At 39.3% G+C, this 19,088-nt stretch overlaps 1 protein-coding gene and 1 long non-coding RNA gene across 3 annotated transcripts in view; one reads left to right on the top strand and one right to left on the bottom strand.

Moving 5' to 3' along the window:
• The window catches only part of LOC143161923 (uncharacterized), a 38,171-nt gene that overhangs the window by 12,142 nt on the left and 6,941 nt on the right, over positions 1-19,088 (top strand). The gene's annotated exons all lie outside the window — the stretch shown is intronic.
• Positions 3,256-19,088, bottom strand: part of GOLIM4 (golgi integral membrane protein 4) — a 34,467-nt gene continuing 18,634 nt past the window's right edge. Inside the window, exons 6-16 of one of the 2 annotated variants that reach the window (XM_076341401.1) lie at positions 18,178-18,260; positions 17,507-17,590; positions 14,432-14,599; positions 13,279-13,611; positions 11,780-12,018; positions 10,464-10,543; positions 9,850-9,962; positions 8,495-8,662; positions 7,679-7,747; positions 5,541-5,621; positions 3,256-5,183 (exon numbers count right to left, since the gene is read on the bottom strand). In XM_076341401.1, the coding sequence (XP_076197516.1) occupies positions 5,022-5,183; positions 5,541-5,621; positions 7,679-7,747; positions 8,495-8,662; positions 9,850-9,962; positions 10,464-10,543; positions 11,780-12,018; positions 13,279-13,611; positions 14,432-14,599; positions 17,507-17,590; positions 18,178-18,260 (1,580 nt within the window). In that variant the 3' untranslated portion in view covers positions 3,256-5,021. The remainder of the gene's footprint in view (positions 5,184-5,540; positions 5,622-7,678; positions 7,748-8,494; positions 8,663-9,849; positions 9,963-10,463; positions 10,544-11,779; positions 12,019-13,278; positions 13,612-14,431; positions 14,600-17,506; positions 17,591-18,177; positions 18,261-19,088) is intronic. The other variant, XM_076341402.1, reaches the window with a different exon arrangement.

Below are 19,088 nucleotides of genomic sequence, written 5' to 3'. Positions count from 1 at the left end.
AACAAAATATTTATTACAGTGCAATGATTATGTTTCAAGGAATCATAGATTAATGATAACAACATGTCTGTGAATTTTCTATTGTGCATTTCAGCCTGTAGGAACAAATAGAGACATTGCTAATCTTGTCAGCTGAATCCCTAACTATAACAGAGCTGATAAATACCTTTAATATGCTGAACTTCTAATAAAAATTTAAAAATACTTTCTTAGTAGATATGGCAAAGTTAGCTGGGTTATTATTCCCTTTAGAAGTGATGATGATGAGAAAATAATGAATAATTTTGCATTTGAACCAGCAAGAACTATTAAAGCAAGAACTGTGGAAGGGAATATTTGAAGGCTGATGATGTGTCAGGTGTACTGAAGGCAACTTTTTATCTTGCTCTGGATATGCAGCTTTGGGTTTCTCATTCCCTTCACCCTGCAAATATTTTGGCTGTAACAATATAAATTTATTTCCTGCATGTAGCAGAGTAAGAAGTTCTGTGCACACAGTAAACAGATTTTACGTGCTCAGACTTGAAAAGCTGAGTGAAGGTTGTTTTTAGCAATGACTGCTCTGCAGCTCCTTTATCATGAAAACCTGCGGCAAAAGTGGATAAAACTTGTCAGAAACTAGTTTGTACTTCAATAAGTGTATCTGTGTGTTTCGTTCCTAATCACAAAGATTTTTCTAATGGTTGCTTTAAAGTAGAGCTATCTAACTCACTTTTCAGCTTGGGTTAGATCAAGCCTTAAGTTAGCATGCTGGTATTTAATAGATTTGGACAAAACCTGGATATAAAGTGTGCTGCCTGCATGCTGGTGCTGAGAAGCTCCCTGATGGCGCGTGGTGGCTTTCAGCCTCCAGGTGGTTTCAAACTCCCTGATGTAAATGGAGCTGTTAAAGGCAATGTGGCAAGGAGCAGTCATTTTACTGAGGTGAGTTGTGGAGCCATAATATTGTATCTGATCTGTTGGAGGATTTTCTGACCTACAGAATGAATTCCACTGGGTTTTATTTTTTGCATTGAGTGTTATTGGTTCATGTATTTTATGGCTAAAGCATGCTATTATGATCCTCTTGACTGACCTTTCAATTTATTGTTGGCAGTAGGACTTCTCTCGTGTTGCGCAAGCTGGGCCTGAACTAGAAAGACTTTTAAAAGATGTCTAGTGATCAAGAATTCATCACAGCCTTTAAAATAATTGCTGCAATGACTAATTAACTTCATTACTAAACATTTACACTGTATTTCTGGCCTGAATTTTATTGTGGGATTTTCTTTTGTTTTTCACTGGGAGGCTGAGGACTCCTGTCTCACCAGTTGGCTGCCTCTGTAGGTCCTCCTAGCTCACAATGAAGTCATCCCAACATTTCTTTCCTGAGCTGATTGTGGCATGAACTTTCTTTCTGTAAGCTGAGTTTTCCCATCACTCTCACCCTGTTCCCTGAATAGTCTCCAATATTTTGGTGAGTGGATGCTAGACCTGGTCACAGTACACCAATAGCTGTCTTGCTGCTGCCAAATCCAGAAGTGATGTAACTTTTCCCTTTGAATTCGTATTTTCACTCTGTTGATGTGACTCTCATTAGTCCTCTTTGCCATAGTGTCATGCTGGGAATCACGCTCTGTGAGCAGTAAAACTGAGAGCATTTCCTTCTGCTGTTCATTCTGTACGCCCACAAGGCCGGAGCTGTGGGCCATCTCCAGTTTATTTTTAGGTCACATAAACACATTAATTTCTTGATTTAGCAAAGCATTCAGCATTCCCTGTATCCCAGAAGACATCCTATGGCAATGAGGACCAGCCACGTGGGTCCCCCTTCCCACCACCAGCTCATCTAACAAATGGGACCACAGGGCCTGGCACTAAATGACATGTGTCAGGCAAAGAGGTCAGAATCATTTTAGGGCGAGCGGCTACAGATCAGGCAGTTGTGCAAGGTCTCGCATGGTCTGCCCTTAGCCTTTGCAAAAAATATTGGAAGACCAGAGGAATTGCGTTTTGAGTCATGCCAACCTGAGCTCTGAGATGCTGGCAGGGAGCAACGCTGGACAGGGAGTCGTGGGAAAGCACCATCAGTTGTTGCTAGAGTGGTGGCTGGGGCATGTTATGGAGATTACACACTGCTATTGTCAGCCAAGCCTGAAGTCTGACTCGGAAAGTTGATCTTCAGTCAAAGAACTCTTCTCTGAAGTGAATAGGCCCTTGATTAAGGACAGAACAGGCTTTCATTAAGACTTTCTTGGCCTATTCACATTAGATGTGAACTTGTTATGCTTGCTGAAGTAAATATTGCATCTGCTGTGAATACTGGCTCGTACAACGCACAATAGGAGCCCTTATTCTGCAGCTTCTCATTCTAGGCAGTTTTGTTGTCTCTCTGGACTCTTGCTGGAGCCACAAGTTATCCAAGTGAAGCCCCCCCAGCCTGACAGTAAACAAAAAGATGTCGTCAAAGCTGCTTAATAAACATGCTCTATGCCCAGGGGCATCGGGAACGGCAGGGTCCACAAGCCAGCAGAACATGCGAGCACCTGCTTAATTTCATCTATAGCCAGCAAATTGCTTAAGCAATTGGAGAGAAGAAAGCAGCAGCTTATTTTCATGTAAAGATGCTCTGCTGGTAGATAGTTTGTACCTGCAGATGACTTTGGAAGTGGCTTTTTCCACACTGTAAGTGTGGCAGAAGACAGTCTGTGTTCTCCACAGGCAATGCTGTAGCCATTAACATAAATGCTTGAAGTGTATAGCTCTTTATAAGTGCGAGAGAGACTGTGAAAAGACAGAGCCCTTTGTATTCTGATATGCACCTGTACCTTCAGAGTTAGCCTTCTCCCGCTGCCAGGGAGGAAGGGCTCTCCTCCTAGCTTGAGTGGGCCCAACGTAGGCAGCACGGATGGCTTCCTGCACCATGGGGTGGGCAGAAGAGAGGACAACTGGTCCTGCTCATGGGAGAAGCTTGTGTGGAAAAGGGCTTGGGTTCTCCCTCCCTCCTCCTCTTTCACAGACCCATGTTTGATACAGAAGGCTAAGACGTTTTATTGCTCCAGCTGGAAAAGGACCTCAGTTGCAATGATGATTTAGAGTGCTAAAACTGCCAGTATTGCTAATGTTGGTCCTAACCCTGCCCCCCTTCACTGAAAATGCCGTCGTGGCTCCTAGCTCCCTCCTTTCCTCTGCCAGTCTCTACTGTGCTCTATTAAAACAGAGTATGAATGCCTCATTAGGAAAACTAAAACAAATCATCACACTTGTGAAAGATCAGTAACTATATTCTAGTTTATTGACTGCAGTCAAGTTTTATTATGCCTCAAATAATTAAATACTGCAACCGTGACATTAAAAATACAGGCCAATTTACCAAAATAATTGTATTCTGAAGATTATGTACATATCATACATTTTACAGTATCATGTAAACTTTTTTTATACATAAGGTAAATCTGATTTATGGTAACTAGAAAACCCAAAATACTTGCTGACAAAAATATTCCTATGAAACATAAGCACTGTGTCTGGGACATTTAGGAAAATTGCAAAGAATGGAAGCCAACTATAAAACAAAATATAATTGAGTTAGTAGAAAAATGAGTTAAATTACATTCATATAAAAAGTTAAACTAATAACATTGCTATGCATCATTATTAAAAAAAGGGAAAAATCCCAAACCCTCTCCTTTTATATATTAACACACACTTTCACGGGGAGCTACTGTGCGCCTCATTTCCAGCAATGGGGCATAGCCTAGGAAATCCAGATTCCCATTCTCCTTTTAACATATATTAAATAAGTAGGGTCTGTACCAATACAAATATTGTATATATTCATGCACTGTGATTATGTTCATAGTACCCTTCCAAGGCACAGTTTTTTGTGTCGTTTCCCACCCCCCCTTTACATTTCGGCATGCAGTGCTAGAGATGTTTACTGTTCAAAAAAAAACCAAAACAAAACCAACTTCTGTGGGATTTGTCTCTAGTCTGGTTTTCACACTAGGGGACACAGAAATCCCTCCAGCATAGACTTAAAAATAAATAAGTAAAAGAAGGTAAAGGCCTTAGTTCAACATCTTGCTCCAATCACGTCAACTCAGTTAACATGCCTTAACCCTCTCCACAGTCTCCAGAAAGCAATGTAATTATACTTCTCCGGTCAAATATTTTATATATTAGCTAGGACAACAAAATTGTTCCTTCTGTAAATCTCCATTCGTGTGACAGCTGTAGTGTTTTGATTTGGCATAATGGATCTTCAAGTCTAAACTGGTTTCTAGCTCACATCTCATCTCAGCATACCACCATTTGCATTATCTGCTATGTAGTGCATGTAATTGAAGTACCTAGGTATGCTCATTAAAATAAATGCATAATTTAACTCTATATAAACAGCTGCCAAAATTGACAGCTGTTAACCTGGCTGTATTTTGAAGGCTTGTAAAATTTGCATATTTTATAACTGTTCTGTACCTATAAAAGGCCTGGTCCTGCAAATAGCTAGGCATGTGCTTATCTTCAAGGATTTGAAGAATCTCATGAGATTATAATGCATGAAACTACCCGTGGGCCTCTACGAGCACCGCAGATCATTTCTTGGACAGGTAGTGTGGCCAGCCATTAGTCATAAAAGTTGTGTCGTGGAAGACAATGAGAGTTGGAGCGACTAATGTCGACTGGGTTTAGGCACTAGATATATTCCCTCAGATGTTGAATGTATCTGAAATTAGACCAAACACCTCTGTCAGACTTGGACAAGGTGAAAGTGTATTCCAAAATGGCCTTTATAAAACATGCCCAGAATTATGAAAAATTAAACCTATATGATGTCTGTTTATGTACAGCTTTAATAGAAAAGAAATGCTAATCTAGAGTATCAATATACCATATTCATATAAACGTATGAGAGCATCTAATAGAAAAGTAAGAAGTGTAAAACAAACTTTTTTTGGAAATTAAATATCCTAAAAAAGTTGTTGATTTAAAAAAAAAAAAACACAACAGGAATTTGTGTGCTGCACAAAAAATTAAGACGACTACATCTCCCCTCGTCTACGAGTTTTTGCTGCAACAGCTCTGCCTTCCTCCTCCTCCTCCTCCTCTTCCTCCTCATAATTTTCTTCATGAGCTTCTTTCTGGTTGTTCTCGTCTTGCATTTCTTGCTCTTGATCTGCCCCTCCGTTATTCTTTTCATCTGCCTGATTGGGGAAACAAAACAAAACAAAGAAAAAACAGATTCAGTGCAACTGCCAGTTTCCTCATACCTTATTTTGGGCCAATGAGATGAAGTTAAGGAAAAGGAAAAATGATTGTCAGCTGGAGTTGTCAGCGTTGATGGACAGAAACAGGAAAAGATTTCCAAAGACCTCCAGGCAGCAAGAATGGATGTGGGGGTGGAAGGATGAGTAAAAGGAAGTTGGGACAGCGTGAAATTTTAAGATCTATGATCTAAAGCAAGCTACAACCAATTATTATGTAATGTCACTGTGACATGATCACAGCTATGTTAAGTGTTTAATCATGTCACTGAGTTTGTGGGTTTACACAGTACTTACATTTTCGTCATTTTCACCATATGGCTCTTCAGCATTGCGTTCCAGTTCTCGTTTCTTCTCTTCAGTCAAATCTTCCTGGATCTACAAAGCACAGAGATGTTCTGTATATTTTTATTTCCTTTAAAAAAGTAGCCTGTGGCATAAATGTACGCATTTTCACAGCTACGCTTTTACAGAATGAAGATTCAAAAGAAAGGGAGGAGAGGGCATGGAGAGGTTAAAGGAGGAAAAAAAAACCCCACCCAACAATCAGGAAACTCACTTCCTCTGACAGCATATTTAACTTTTAAATACAATTTTCACAGACCCTCTCAACATCAGTTAACACATTTAGATTTCCATTCTATCTTTCAACTTTACATATATATTATTTTCTCCTTGTCCTTCATAGTGAAAGTGTCATGACACAGCAAAGAGTCATTACCAACACTTCCACCCCACCCTGGACTCCTAGAACTATTGCAGTTCCGATATGCAATGTAGGTATTTAACGGTAACTTTGTCCACGTTTTCACAGCAGTTGAGTGATCCTTCTGCCAACTGCTCCTGGAAAACCACAAAAGAGCAAGGGGGGATTGGGAGTGAAGAATAATCTTTTCCAACTCTGTCCTTGAAGAGAGAGCAGGCCACACTGAATCTGTTTTCCAGATGTTCAGATCTTGATCTATCACTTCTTTCTTTTATGTCAGCATTTTCCCTCACTTCCATGTCCTTTTATGTTTAGGTGCAAATTTGAAAGAGGCATGCTTGATTTTCTTTAGGAGAATGCTGTTACGCACATCTGCTCCAAATGGCGTCCTGCAAGCTAGGTAAGATGCTTCCGTAAGGCCGCACGGCTCTCCCCATGGAAAAAAGCTGCGTCACCTCGCTGGGAAGCATTTGCCACTCAGTGCTGCCACCTACCCCTGCCACAAAGAGCAAGGACGAGACTGCTGCTTTCGACAGGACTCCCTCCCTCTAGCAGCTGCTATCACAGTCTCCTGACCAGCAGCAGCAACAGCCTGCTCAACAGCATCAGTAGCAGGAGAGCGTATTTAGCAGTTGCTTCCAACAGGAGGCAAAGCTGCTTGCGAACAAGTTCTTTGGGGTTAGGTATTGCTGCCAGCAGAAGGGCAGCCATCAAACCTGGATGACTTTGAGGGGTATATGGGAAAGATGTGAACAACAGCAATGTGTAATATTTGAGTCAACCTACTAAAGAAACTATTCCCGATTACAGCATCTTAACTCTTTCTTGATTGCTCATTCAGTCACCGCTCACTCTTTAATACTTCCAGTAAGCACACTGGTCATAGTCCTTTAAGAAACATGTATTAAATTACTTCCTGTAAGCCAAAGAGTAACTGCCAAAGGCCAGCTATTCCCAGTTCCTAATGACCTGGTTTGATTTAAGTAACCGTATTTTGAACTGGTGAATTCTAAGTGCATACCAGTTAATCTAGACAAAGTGGTCCCCATAAGGGAGTAATGAGTAGCTGTTTCTATTGCTTTTTGTAAGTCATTATGTATGAAGTAGAAAACAGCAATCGATTAGGTATGTATTGAAGAACTGCAGGGCAGCTTATGCTAGTGCATGCATAATGAGCATGCCATTCAACATACGAAGCAAGAATTCCCTTCCCCTCCTTTTCTCTTCCATTTCAAAGCAACATGCTAACAGCTTCCTGACTATTTGACTCCACAAATAGTAGGGGCTTACATAACTTGGATTGCTTAGGAGGAGCACAGATAAATCAAAGTCAGAGCTAAAGAGTAAGTAACAGGCCAAGGAAGCAGTTTGCCCAGAACAGCAGTGTGTGATCAGAGATGCAAAGTTAATGAGGTTTTCGGTGACCTTCAGAGGGCTTGAGGTTTTCAGGAATTTTTCCTTGCATTGTGAATGGCTTAATCTTTTCAATTATTGCACAATTAATACTGTGTTGCGTGGAACATTAATGGATTGCAGCATATAAGTATGAGTAACATGAAACGTGTCCAGAAGTGGACAGCAGAGTAATGGCAAAGACTTCCTAGGTTTCATAAAGTCAGACAAAGTGATTTGGATTCATTTTGCAGTTATAAAAGATGCCAACATTGAACATTAATGGAGATGTGCTTTGCTGCCTGAGTCCACATGTGCCTTACGTCTGTTTTCTTACCTCCTCTTCTCCTTCTTCCTGGTATTGTTCATCCACATTATCTTCCTGCTGGTCAGGATTTCCTGCCATCTGCAGAAAGATCATATAAGAATTCAGTTCTATGTGCATGCCTATTAACTTTAGAAGACTGAAGATTAAAGCTTCTTGTTCTGAAACTAAAACTTTATGTAAAGCTAAAGTAACAATAATAGCATAAGAAGTTACTGTGCGTTCATTAGCATTAATGATAGCCCAGCTACATGATTTAGAACTGCCCTAAATTAAAAAATAGACAGCAGAATGATTGTAATAAAAATCACTTCACAGAATAAAGCAAGACTTGCCATACTAAGCAGGAAGACAATGAAATATTCACACCATTAAAGACCAATGCCATAAAAATACAGATTTTCTCTGCCTAGAGGAGTGTACAGTTTAAACACGGTTGAAATGCACAGCATTCACTGGAACGGCCATAGAAGAAAAGTGACACCACTGCTTACAGTTGATTGAGTGTTGATGGCATGGAAGCAACATAGAAGGAATTTATGGAAAGACATGAAGATTGTATGAACATGAAGACTGTTCTTGCAGGGGCTTACGTGAAGGTAAACACAGGGGCCCTGAACTATGAGGCTACAGAACCTCACTGAGTGGCACCAGTGATGAAAGACATACCAGTGTATCACCAGGAGTAATTCCACGCTTTTACCCGCACATGTCATATACAGCTTAAAAGAGATCTTTAAAAAAAATCCAAGTTCAGCATTCCCTTGCCAAGCTGTGCTACACTGTCCTTAAATAGGACCTACAGATGCTTCCTTTCCCTTTACTGACCACTAGGTGCTCTTCCATTCCCGGATGTCCTTGTTTCTGACTTGTTTCCTTGCGCTTTTCATTTTCATCTGGTAGATTTTCTTCTCTCTCTTGCTCAGCTTCCTCAAATTCATCTTCTCCCTGATTGTTGGGGTCATCAGCAGGATTCACATCTTCCATGGCTGCCTTCTGTAATTTTTAGAAGTGAATGTTAAATACGTATTTTTTATCTCACAGTCAAATTCCATTTCACTTGAAAGATACCCCAATGTGAGCTATGTTAGAGCCAACTCCATACCCACTGAAACCAGCTCGAATCTCTCTACAGGCAACAGGGGTCACTAGATCAAACCCTAGCCAATACACAAGTGTCAGTTCCTGGACGAAAAAGTACTTCAGCACTGAACACAGACAGAACTGCAGTATCTGTCTGCTAAAGGCCACATTGAAGCTGATGACTTATTTCACATAAACTGTTGAACTCCTTTTGTTTACTGACTGACAACTGACAATGCCTGGTAAGACCGGGTGAAAAAAGGTAAGAGTTTAAATGCTCACGGCTCAAAAGAGCTGATGTGATCTTTCAGTACCAGCCTGTCCTGCAATATTGACCTTGTCTATGTTTATAATAAAACAAAACAACACTCACTATTCATCATACTTTGCCATTCACAAAACGAGCATTTTCTTTCTGCTTATCATTCAGTAAAAACACTACTGATATCTTTATAGCTGACAAGTTAAAGATCCTTTAGATATTTACTATACAATTTAATTTCCTGAGGGGGAGGGGAGTAAAGATGATACGCTTGACATTCCGTAACACCAAGTTAAGATGGAACTTGGGGGAAGGTACAGGACTGAATCTCCTGCATCCAGATCTCTGTGCAATTGATATCGCAGCTGTGTTCAGTGCTGAAGTATGTTCTCTTTCAAGATCTCACACTTCTGTACTGACTCCAGCTGGTTTCCGTGGCTATTGAGTTGACTCTTACCCTCTTAACTAATGATAGTATGAAAAATACCATCACCACTCTTTGACTGACCACCAATGAGTTACTCCTGTTATTTTTTTTTAATCCAAGTTTACCTGTTCAAGTCCCAGCTAAGTCCAAATCCTTTTTTCCACCTAAAGCACAGATCAAAGGAATGTAGAAAAGCAGCTTGCTTCCAACAAGGAAACTTTTTTTGATTTCTTCCCAAATCAGTAAGGACAACTTTAAAACTACATCTATGATCTATTTAAACTGTCAAACTTGTCTTCCTAGCAGACCTTTGGTTCATCTTATTTCTGTAATGCGCAATTATGTTAGATGAGATTCTGGGTTTTCACTTCAGTAACGATTGCAATCCATAGCATCTTAATTCATACTCACCGATTCATCAGCCTGCTGGTTTTCTACTTGATGTTCTGGTTCTTGCTGTTCATTTGCATTATTTTGATCATCAACTTCACCGTCATCCTGGTGCTGGTTGTCACGTTCATAAGCTGACAAATTTTTTGATATTATTATTATTATTATATTACAGCAGTTTCTAGTTAGCCCTTTTAAGAAAAAGAGTCTCATATATACTAGCTTTCACACATGCTTTTAGCAGTAGGCAGCCTTTACCTAAAGAGCTCACCTAAACAGATAACGCTAACAGAATTGTTTTACTGCTAGTAGGAAACCGACACTGAAGGATTATATAATGTGAAGAGATCAAACAAAATCATAGGCAAAGCCAGGAATGTAACCAAGATCCACAAAGCCCTATCCTAGTAGCTCAATCAAAAGGACACTTTTCCTTTCAGGAATGTTGATATGATCTTTAGTAATACCTGCATTTCATTCAGTCAGTTCAACCAGTGTTATTTGAGCTTCTGGTTTTAAATTGTGAGTTTGTTTCACTTGAATCCAAACTGGATATGAAATGAATATTAAATCTCGCATGAAAGGCAGTACACAGGGAACCTGTGAACATGCTAGGGACATAAATTTTATCTTACCTCCTTCCTCTTCCTGAATACCTTGCTCTTCTTCCCCTTGTACAATATCATGGTCCATGTTATCATAATGAGCCTGTTGGCTGAGAAAATTAAATGCAAATACATCATTTCGGTTTCAGAAAAGTGTGGTTTTGCTTTAATAAACAAACCATCCTACTGCATCTCTGCCTCTCCCAGCTCCTGCCAGAATGTGTTCCAGTTTAGCTTTCTATTACCTAATATTTTCTCACATCATCTTTCCTGAAAAAAAGATATACTTTATAGAACAAAGACTTTTTTGTCCTACTATACTAACTTCTGTGCTTGCATTTCTCCATGTATCAATGGGATCTACCTTCTATTTTCAAAACTCCTAAACTAGTATATTCCATAATCAAAGCACAAATACTATGAACTGGAAGCAAAGAACCCCTCAGATAAAGGGTCTTAAAAACAGACTACATGGATCAGTTATTTTGTTGACTAAGCAGTTTAGCATTCATCTTGAAAGGGGTTTACTTGTGTGGTAGGTCTTGCAGGACTGAATATTTTGACTATCAATTTATGAAAGGCTTTCTTATACCAAAATCCTTTTAGAACACGGGTCAAGTTAATTATTAATATTTCAGTGTTTCAGCAAAGAAAATTCAATGGGCTTAAGATTCCAAAAGACAAAAAATTGTCACTAACAATTTTTAACTAAGTAGAAGCATGAGGAAATATGACAGGGAGGGTGAAAGGCATGTAGAAGCTACAATATCATGAATATAACTGCATTCACAACAACTTTATGACACTAACAGGGTGTTGCTTTCTCCCGAAATCATGCTTGTGTCTCTACAATGCAAATAATACTAGTCGCTCTTGTCCAGAAAGTTCTCATGGAATTACTTAAAAACAGCATCTCATATTTAAGAGGAACTTTAGCTTAGGTACCTTAATGCATATCTGATACTGGAGCTCCTCAGTCCTACAAGATCATAATTGCTGCTTAGCGGAAAATAATTACTAATTTAAAGCAAGCTTTAAGACAAGGGGCATTGTATGCCAGAAGCCCCTATCCTCCTCCAAGGATGTGCATGGCAACGTGCACTCATTACTCCAGACTTCAGAGGCTTCCATAGTAAAAGGAAAAAAAAAAAAAAAAAGGAAGGAAAACACACTCTTAAAATAGCAATCAGATTTATCCTTGGAAAGAAGGAGATGAGGCTCACTGAATTTAGTTTCTGGGCAGTCTAGGTTTATAGCATTAAACCACCTTCTTTTCAAAGATGGCATGGTGGAAGCCATAAAACCCAGAGCACAGATCACAACAAACTCGTGTAAAAGAATTTAACCTTAGCCGCTTTTTATAGAGTTTTTCTCCTTGTTCTGCCTGTTTCTGCAGCTGAAGCTCTTTTTCTTGAAGTTGTTGCTGCCGTAATAGCTGTCCTCGCAGTCTTTGCTGGTGTAGTGATTCCTGATGTTCTCGTAGCTGATAGGCTTCCTCTGCTCTTTGGGCTGCAAGATGTTGCTGCTCTAGTTGTTGTTCATAAACTGGCTTATGTCTTTTTGTTACAGCTTTTGTTGGTGTTTTCTGTCAAAGAAATGTGTTAGTCATAGATTAATCATAACTTCAATGATCAGAAACAAGCATGCAGAAACCTGTGACAAGAGGGAAAATTATGCAGATGCTACACGCAATAGGCAGAATTACAGCAAAGCTATTTTAAGTTTTCTTGTCTCTGCTGAAAGTTTAATTATTTTTTTGAAAACAGACTGGAAGTGTTGGAGTGTCTGTGGAGGACATGGGGAAGGAAGAAAAGATAATGGGCAGGGGAAGCCATGCTTTTCTTACACATCAATAATAATAAAAACCCCCAACATATTACCAGTAAAAGCAAGCTTTGATGGCTGACAATTAAGGCAGTAAATATGCTTCCATTGATTTAACTGGTAATTTCAGTAGGGACTGCTTTGAGCCTTAAATGAGACACTGCACATTTTTTACAGCCAGCAGTAACTTAAACTAACTCCAGTTTCACAGCTTAACCTATTGCTGTTGTTTTAATCCACTGTACCTCTTCAACAATGGCTTCTCATCACACTGAAGCTATAGAATTAATCTGCTAGGAGAGTAAGTGTTTACAGAGCCTAATGTGAGATCAGTAAAATATATTTTCCACCGGAGATCCAATCTAGAATGTAAATCCAGGATTTGCTGGTTTTATTTAGAGCTGCATAGAGCAAGACTTGCCATTGCTGCACACTGATTTCCCCTGGCTCTTTTAGTCATGTTCATCTTGCAGTTAAAATTTCCTGTCAAACGACAGCGAACATTTAGATGGAAACGTGTTTACAGAAACTAGGTATATCTGACAAGGAAACACATTGCAATTTGCTGAGATGCATCAAATTAGTACGGCAGGACAGCTCTCCATCAAAGTGCTGAAGATAAATCTCATTCCCATCAGCTATCTTCTTCCCATCAGCTACCACAGGCCTCAAATTTTAAGTAGGAGATGAGATTCAACCTAACTGCTCTTTTTCTCCACCTGTTGCTTTTTATCCGCAGAATTAATGTTCGTTAAGCTGCATTTCACAAGCACTGCAGTATGTGTGTGCTGAAGTTGAGCCTGAATCCTATGCATCCAAGTGCTTTGAATCCCAAATTTTCTATAAATATGACAATTTTATCTAAAAAACAGTGAGTGCTCCGAATCCCAAGCTTTCTATAAATATGACACTGATTTTATCTAGAAATAGGCGAGTGCAATACAGGGCCAGCAATGACAAGAGATGCCTCCATTTAAACAGCAAATCTAATCAATTAGTAGAAAAGAAGAGAGCTCCGTACCTCTGAATGAAGATGATCGCCCAACATGTTGGTTTCTTCTTCTTTCTGTTCCTGTTTTTTCCACTCGTGCTCTTCTGGTACTTGATCCTGTTCCTCCTCTAAGTGCTCAGGCTGACCTGCCTGCTCCATTTCTTCCTCTTCAAGTTCTTTTTTGCGTTCCTCTTCAACTTGATCAACACGTTGCTCATCATCCTCTCCAGCTTCTTGTTGCTCCTGAATATTTAGTTCTTTGGCATGCTGGCCCTCATTAGTCCTTCTTTGCACATGAAAATGCTCAGCTCTGTCTTCTTTTTCCTGGGTATTTATTTCTTCTCTCTCTTTTGGCTTCTCATTCTGCAAAACATACACAAGATTATGTGTGCTCAAGATATTATGGATTTCATATTTTCAAGAGAGCCAAGGATCAGATATGGATGCCTTTATTCCAACCTGCAGTAGTGAAGCTGTTGTCAGGAGAGCCAAATGCCTGCTTTGGAAAAAGCTACCCTCCTGCCAAATGGTATCAATACCTGATTCTTGGCTCTGCACAGCTACGCAAGGTGTACAATTGCATCATGAAGTAGGTTAAGCCTCGTTTTATCTGAAGTAGAACAAAAAACTATTACAATTCTGTATCTACAAAGGAAGCTTTGTATTTTTATTTCCGGTAGGTTCTGCTGGCCAAGAACTCTTGTAAAACAAAACCACAACTGATATTGTAACTTCTAGACTTTACCCACAGCTTTGCTTTTTTTCTTTTTGAACATCAGATAGTGTGCCAATTTTAAATATACTGAGTTTAAGTGTGCCACTGAAACTTTATAAAACATGTGAAAAGACAATTTCTTCACAACTTCTTAAAGCTTTTCTGTAACACAAGATATCTAAAATTTTAGAGACCACTTACTATTCAAAAAGTTAAGATTTTTAGCAACTTCTTAAAACAGCTTACATAAACCAGTTTTAAGTGCATTTACAGTCATGTGAGAAAGGTCATCATGAATACATTTTTCTACTACTCAATAAGATTAAACTGTTGCTTACTACTTTACTCAAGAACTGACAAATGTGTACAACTAAACATACGCTTCTATTGGAAGTTAAGCACATAGCTAGTATTTTGCTGAGTAAGAACCATTTCCTATAGCGTCTGTAGCCAGTCAGTACTTTATACCTCCTTATGCTCTTCAGCCACAGTTTCATGGTGTATTGGGAGGTCACTGTGGGGAGACGGTGCTCGCACCTCCAGTTGCTCATTTGTTTTTTCTAACTTCTCAGGCTGTCGGAAACTTGGCATTTTGTTGAGTGTGTCCTTCAACTGTTTGTATTCCTCCACCTGGGACTAAAGTCAACATATTAATTGTAGTGTGTCCAAATCAATTTCTTAATAAAATGTAGTCACCTCGGAGTGAACTTGCTGGCAAGACATATGGTAAAAAGACTCAATATTCACATCAGAGCAAATACCAGGGAGGAGAAGGGATGGGAGCTTTTAAAATTGGTTGTTTCCACGCACTAGATAGCATTGATTCATCACGATCTTTTCAGCCAAAGTGCACATGCATACAAAGTATATAAGAAAAATCTCTGTGGGACAAAGACGAAGATTTGTTTTATTCATGCCAAGCAGGAGAATTGTCAAAAGGGGATGATGCAGTTTTCTTGGCAGACTAAAGCAAGGGAATCAAGAGCACCACAACTTCTCCTTTACTGGTAGAAAGAAGTGCAGTTCTTTCAGAAACAGTAGCTTTAAAGTATATACATATATATATATATATGTGTGTCATGAAAATGCCAAATCCTCAACATTTAGACAGGTGTTACACAAGACAACAGCCAACATACAGAACTGAGACAAAGAAAGTCATAGTACACCTTCGGTGAAGAGCAAGAAAAAAAAAGAGGAAAAAAAAGAGGCAATACAAATTTCTAAAGTCTTCCTGGAATGCAACAGTAAAACGTTGTAATTTGATTTGCTGTTTAACTTTGTACAAGATCAGGATACTCTCAAAAAGCTTTGAAGTCTAGTATGAGAATCCAGACTGGTTGGTACACCAGTCCCTGTCTATACAGCAGACGTATAAGAAAGGCTATCTCAAAAGACTATATCTTTTTTGAGATGGACAGGATTTATAAAAGCTGACCAGCTGCATATACAAAAGGTGGTGCCCCACGATAGGGTTTCTCTGTTGCTCCAGTGGAGGTGGTGGGTGTGTTTACTACCTGTTCTGAAGTCGGAGGTGCATTTCATAATCCTTTTTAAAATTCAGGTTAAAAACTGCCTACAGTTTACACTTGGTGACTGTGTATGTCATTTTGTGTGTTATGTGGTATCATAGCAATCAATAGTACAGCAGACAGGCATGATGCATTGATGTACAATGCATAATACTCATATAAAACAATATCCACAGTGCTACAGATTGACATGATGCAATGCATAACAGCTCCGAAGCTAGACGCACCTCGAAGCATCTTCAAAAGACTATGGCATCCATTAAAACAGACGGGCCTAAAAGCAAAGCAGAAGGCACAGTAATTACTCTTGTCATTCCAGAGGGATACTTCTGCTTCCTGATTAACTGCTGGAGAGTCCAATAAGAAATTTTAGAGGAAAAAATATTATTTACTTAAGACTAATATGTGGGTCTCTTCCCCCCTCCCCCCCCCCCCCCGACCATGCAGAGAGACTAATACACTAGGATATTTAAACAGCACACGTCCAGATCAGAATTCAAGTACCCTGTTCCGCTGCACAAGTCGCTAAGCTGAACATTGTGATTCAAGGCCATAGCCTAAAAGGTATTAATACTGACAGAAAGAGAGGGTTTATAAAAATATATAATGAATCTGTCTGGCTGTTTGAGCTATGGAAATGTACAAAGATTACAGTGCCTTAAAGATTCAGGTCACAAATTCATTAGTGCAGTACTGACTACTGATATTTAATGTCTAGAATACACTTAGAAATAGAGGGGTCATTTATTGAGCTGCGTTTCTAAGCAATAATCCCTTGTGAACTTTCTGTAGTTGGTTTGCAGGAGAAACTATGCAACTGTGCTAAATACCTTCTGTTCTGAAAGAATGTGCAAGACCCTTCTGTTGAAGGAAGGTTCTCCATATGATAAATGCCACATTCTGATTGCAGATAGAAAGGCTTTGTGTGACACAGGTTTTCTAGTTAAAGAACTGAATCAAAGCCAGGAGAAGTATATGGAGCTTCCCTTTGGACTTGGTGAACCTTAAATCAGACTCTGCATCTGCCCTTGTGGAATTTCAGATGTTAGCAAATACATGCCAAGCAGCTAACATGGCCAGTGGGAGAAGAACTTAAAATTAGCTGCTGGCATATTTTAGTACTGGAAATTAAGATTCTCCATATATTTAGCCTACGAAGGACTTTCCTGGTCTTTCCCTATTTTTTGAATATCTACACATATTGACATGCACAACAAACAGAACTGGGGAAAAAAAGATCCAATGCTTTTAATGCTGCTAATGATTTTATGGACTGTGAAAATACTTAAATGAAGAAAATTAGTAAGGAATAAAAATAACTTCACACTGCCTCATTGCCTTTCCCTCTGATCTTTCATCAATAGTCTTCCTCTGCTTCAACATTACTCCTACTTTCAGATTCCCTGTGGCCTACACAGCTTGTACTGGCACAGCTGACTGAATTTCCAATAGTCTAGCAAAGTTTGTGCTTCACAGATAGTTCACTTGAAAATTACGTTTAAGAAAGGTAATGCAGCTGCTTCTATTTAACTAATGTGAGTCCCACCTGGAGTTTACATTCCTCTACCTCTGTTGGACTGATGTATATAGCCTTATAAACCTTCCAGTCATACACAAAAAGGGATTTTATAGTATACCAGCATCCAGGTCTTTATAATGATACATGTGAATGTCAGTGTGGGATGTTAAACTAATAGAAGTTCTATCAGAGAAGACAGAGAAAGAAAGGTATTTGACAGCTCTCATGGAAGCAGAGATACACTTCTTATCAGTAACACATGCACTCTTGGGCCTATAATACAGCTTTTTATTTTCCAACAGCCCTATGATTTGTTGCAGCTTCTTCTTAAGAGCAACCCTTTAACTCATGCATTTCCCTGCAGTGTGCAGCATGGTACTAACTGCAAATTCCCCATGCGAAAGGCTACATGCATAACATTACAGTCAGCTGAACTAAGAGAAACAAGTTTTAGGAAGGTTAGAGCTAGCAGAAGCTGCTTTCCTTTCTGACCTGTGCAGCAGCTAGTGCACTCTTGTGGTCTTCCAATGTCACTACAAGCTGGTTGTGTTGGGAGAGTAAGTTCTTATGCTGTTGCTACACAAAAAGAAGAACATTACATGTTTCACATAAAGTTCATTCTAAAGGTAAATTAGGTACCCTGGGGGATTTTGAACTAGGAAGATAATTCAATTTATTTCAAAAAGAAAATCCTGAGTTGGAATGACAGCATTTATTTATTTAACACGGAATGCATATTAAACACACAGAGAAAGCGAGCATGCCAGGAAAAAAAATTTTGGAGGCCAGAATTTGTGTAACTAAAATAAAGTTAAAAGTTGGAGTAGATGTTGATGCATGTTTAAAAAAAATAGAGCTGGAAAACATTCATTTCAGCAAACTTAGTTTGCCAAAACACAATTCTTAACTTGCAAAGTCAAATTTCCAATTCCAATTTCTATACTAAATACTTCTCTTCCAATTATTTTATTTTTTCCAAATGAGCATGTACCTAAAGTGTAGGTGGCAAAAGACAAGAAATCTAGTTCAGCCACATTCCTCTCCTTTTTGCCACGTAACAGAAACTACGAGTTTCAGCATAGCCTATTTCCGGTTTGTTAAAGCTTGGGAAAATTTTTCTTTTTCCTAATGGTCTTGAAAGTTCTCCCCAAAGCAAAGCCTACCTTGACATCTTGTAGCTGGGTGTGAATGTCTTGGTGAGCTTTTCTCAACTGTCTGTTCTCCTCCCTTAAGTTATACAGGGATTCTGTTTAAAAGAAATGACACACAGAATTTAAACCTGGTCAGATTTATAATACTAGATTAAGCACAAACTACATCAAATCCCACACAATTGCTATAGTAAAAATGGATTGGAGTAATTGTATGGCTTCTTTATGTTACATGTCTCCCCAGCCCTATAAAAAGCCTTACATTTTCAAGCAGAAAATTGTAAAATTTGGTTAAATTTTATATTAGCGCACCCAGTCTGCAACTGGAATTATGCATCACTGTTCATGCTGGGGACTGCAGACGGTAAAATTCATTATGGTAATCTGAATCTTTAAAATGCAGAGAGGAAGCCACCCTCCTCTTTCTTCCCCCACATCACATCTGGTGGGTAAGAATTTTATTTCATAGGACTAAGCTATTCTTTTGGAAGAGGTGCCCAGATGGCCAGCATACTTAAAAAGCTTTATGTTCTGGGACCAGGGAAAGGGGCTTCTCTTCCCACTTCTTACATTATGTTGATGTGGAATATTGCAAGCAGACACAGGCAAGCTCTTCCCACACTCCAAGCTGCTAGGCTGCAATCCAGCTCAGTCCAAGAGCTAGCTGCATGACTTCACTGGTGTGGTGCCAAGGCAGAACTAATAAACACAGCCTCTGCCTGCAAAATAGTAGGCACACAAAACTGCAGACAGCTCCAAAACTAACTCATGTGTTAGTGACACATGGCAGAAAGTGGCTGAAGGCCCTTGATGGGGAGAGCCCCATCCTTTTGTTCTATGCAATTGTGTAATTAGGATTGAAGAGGTCCGCAAATTGCAAAGAATGTCCTTAATAGGAAACTGGATGCCAAGAGTAAAAAATG

Source organism: Aptenodytes patagonicus, chromosome 6, assembly GCF_965638725.1.
Source record: "Aptenodytes patagonicus chromosome 6, bAptPat1.pri.cur, whole genome shotgun sequence".
NCBI classification, from domain to species: Eukaryota; Metazoa; Chordata; class Aves; order Sphenisciformes; family Spheniscidae; genus Aptenodytes; species Aptenodytes patagonicus.
The sequence above is the reverse complement of the archived record's forward strand: the minus strand, read 5'-3'. Positions and strand labels throughout refer to the sequence as shown.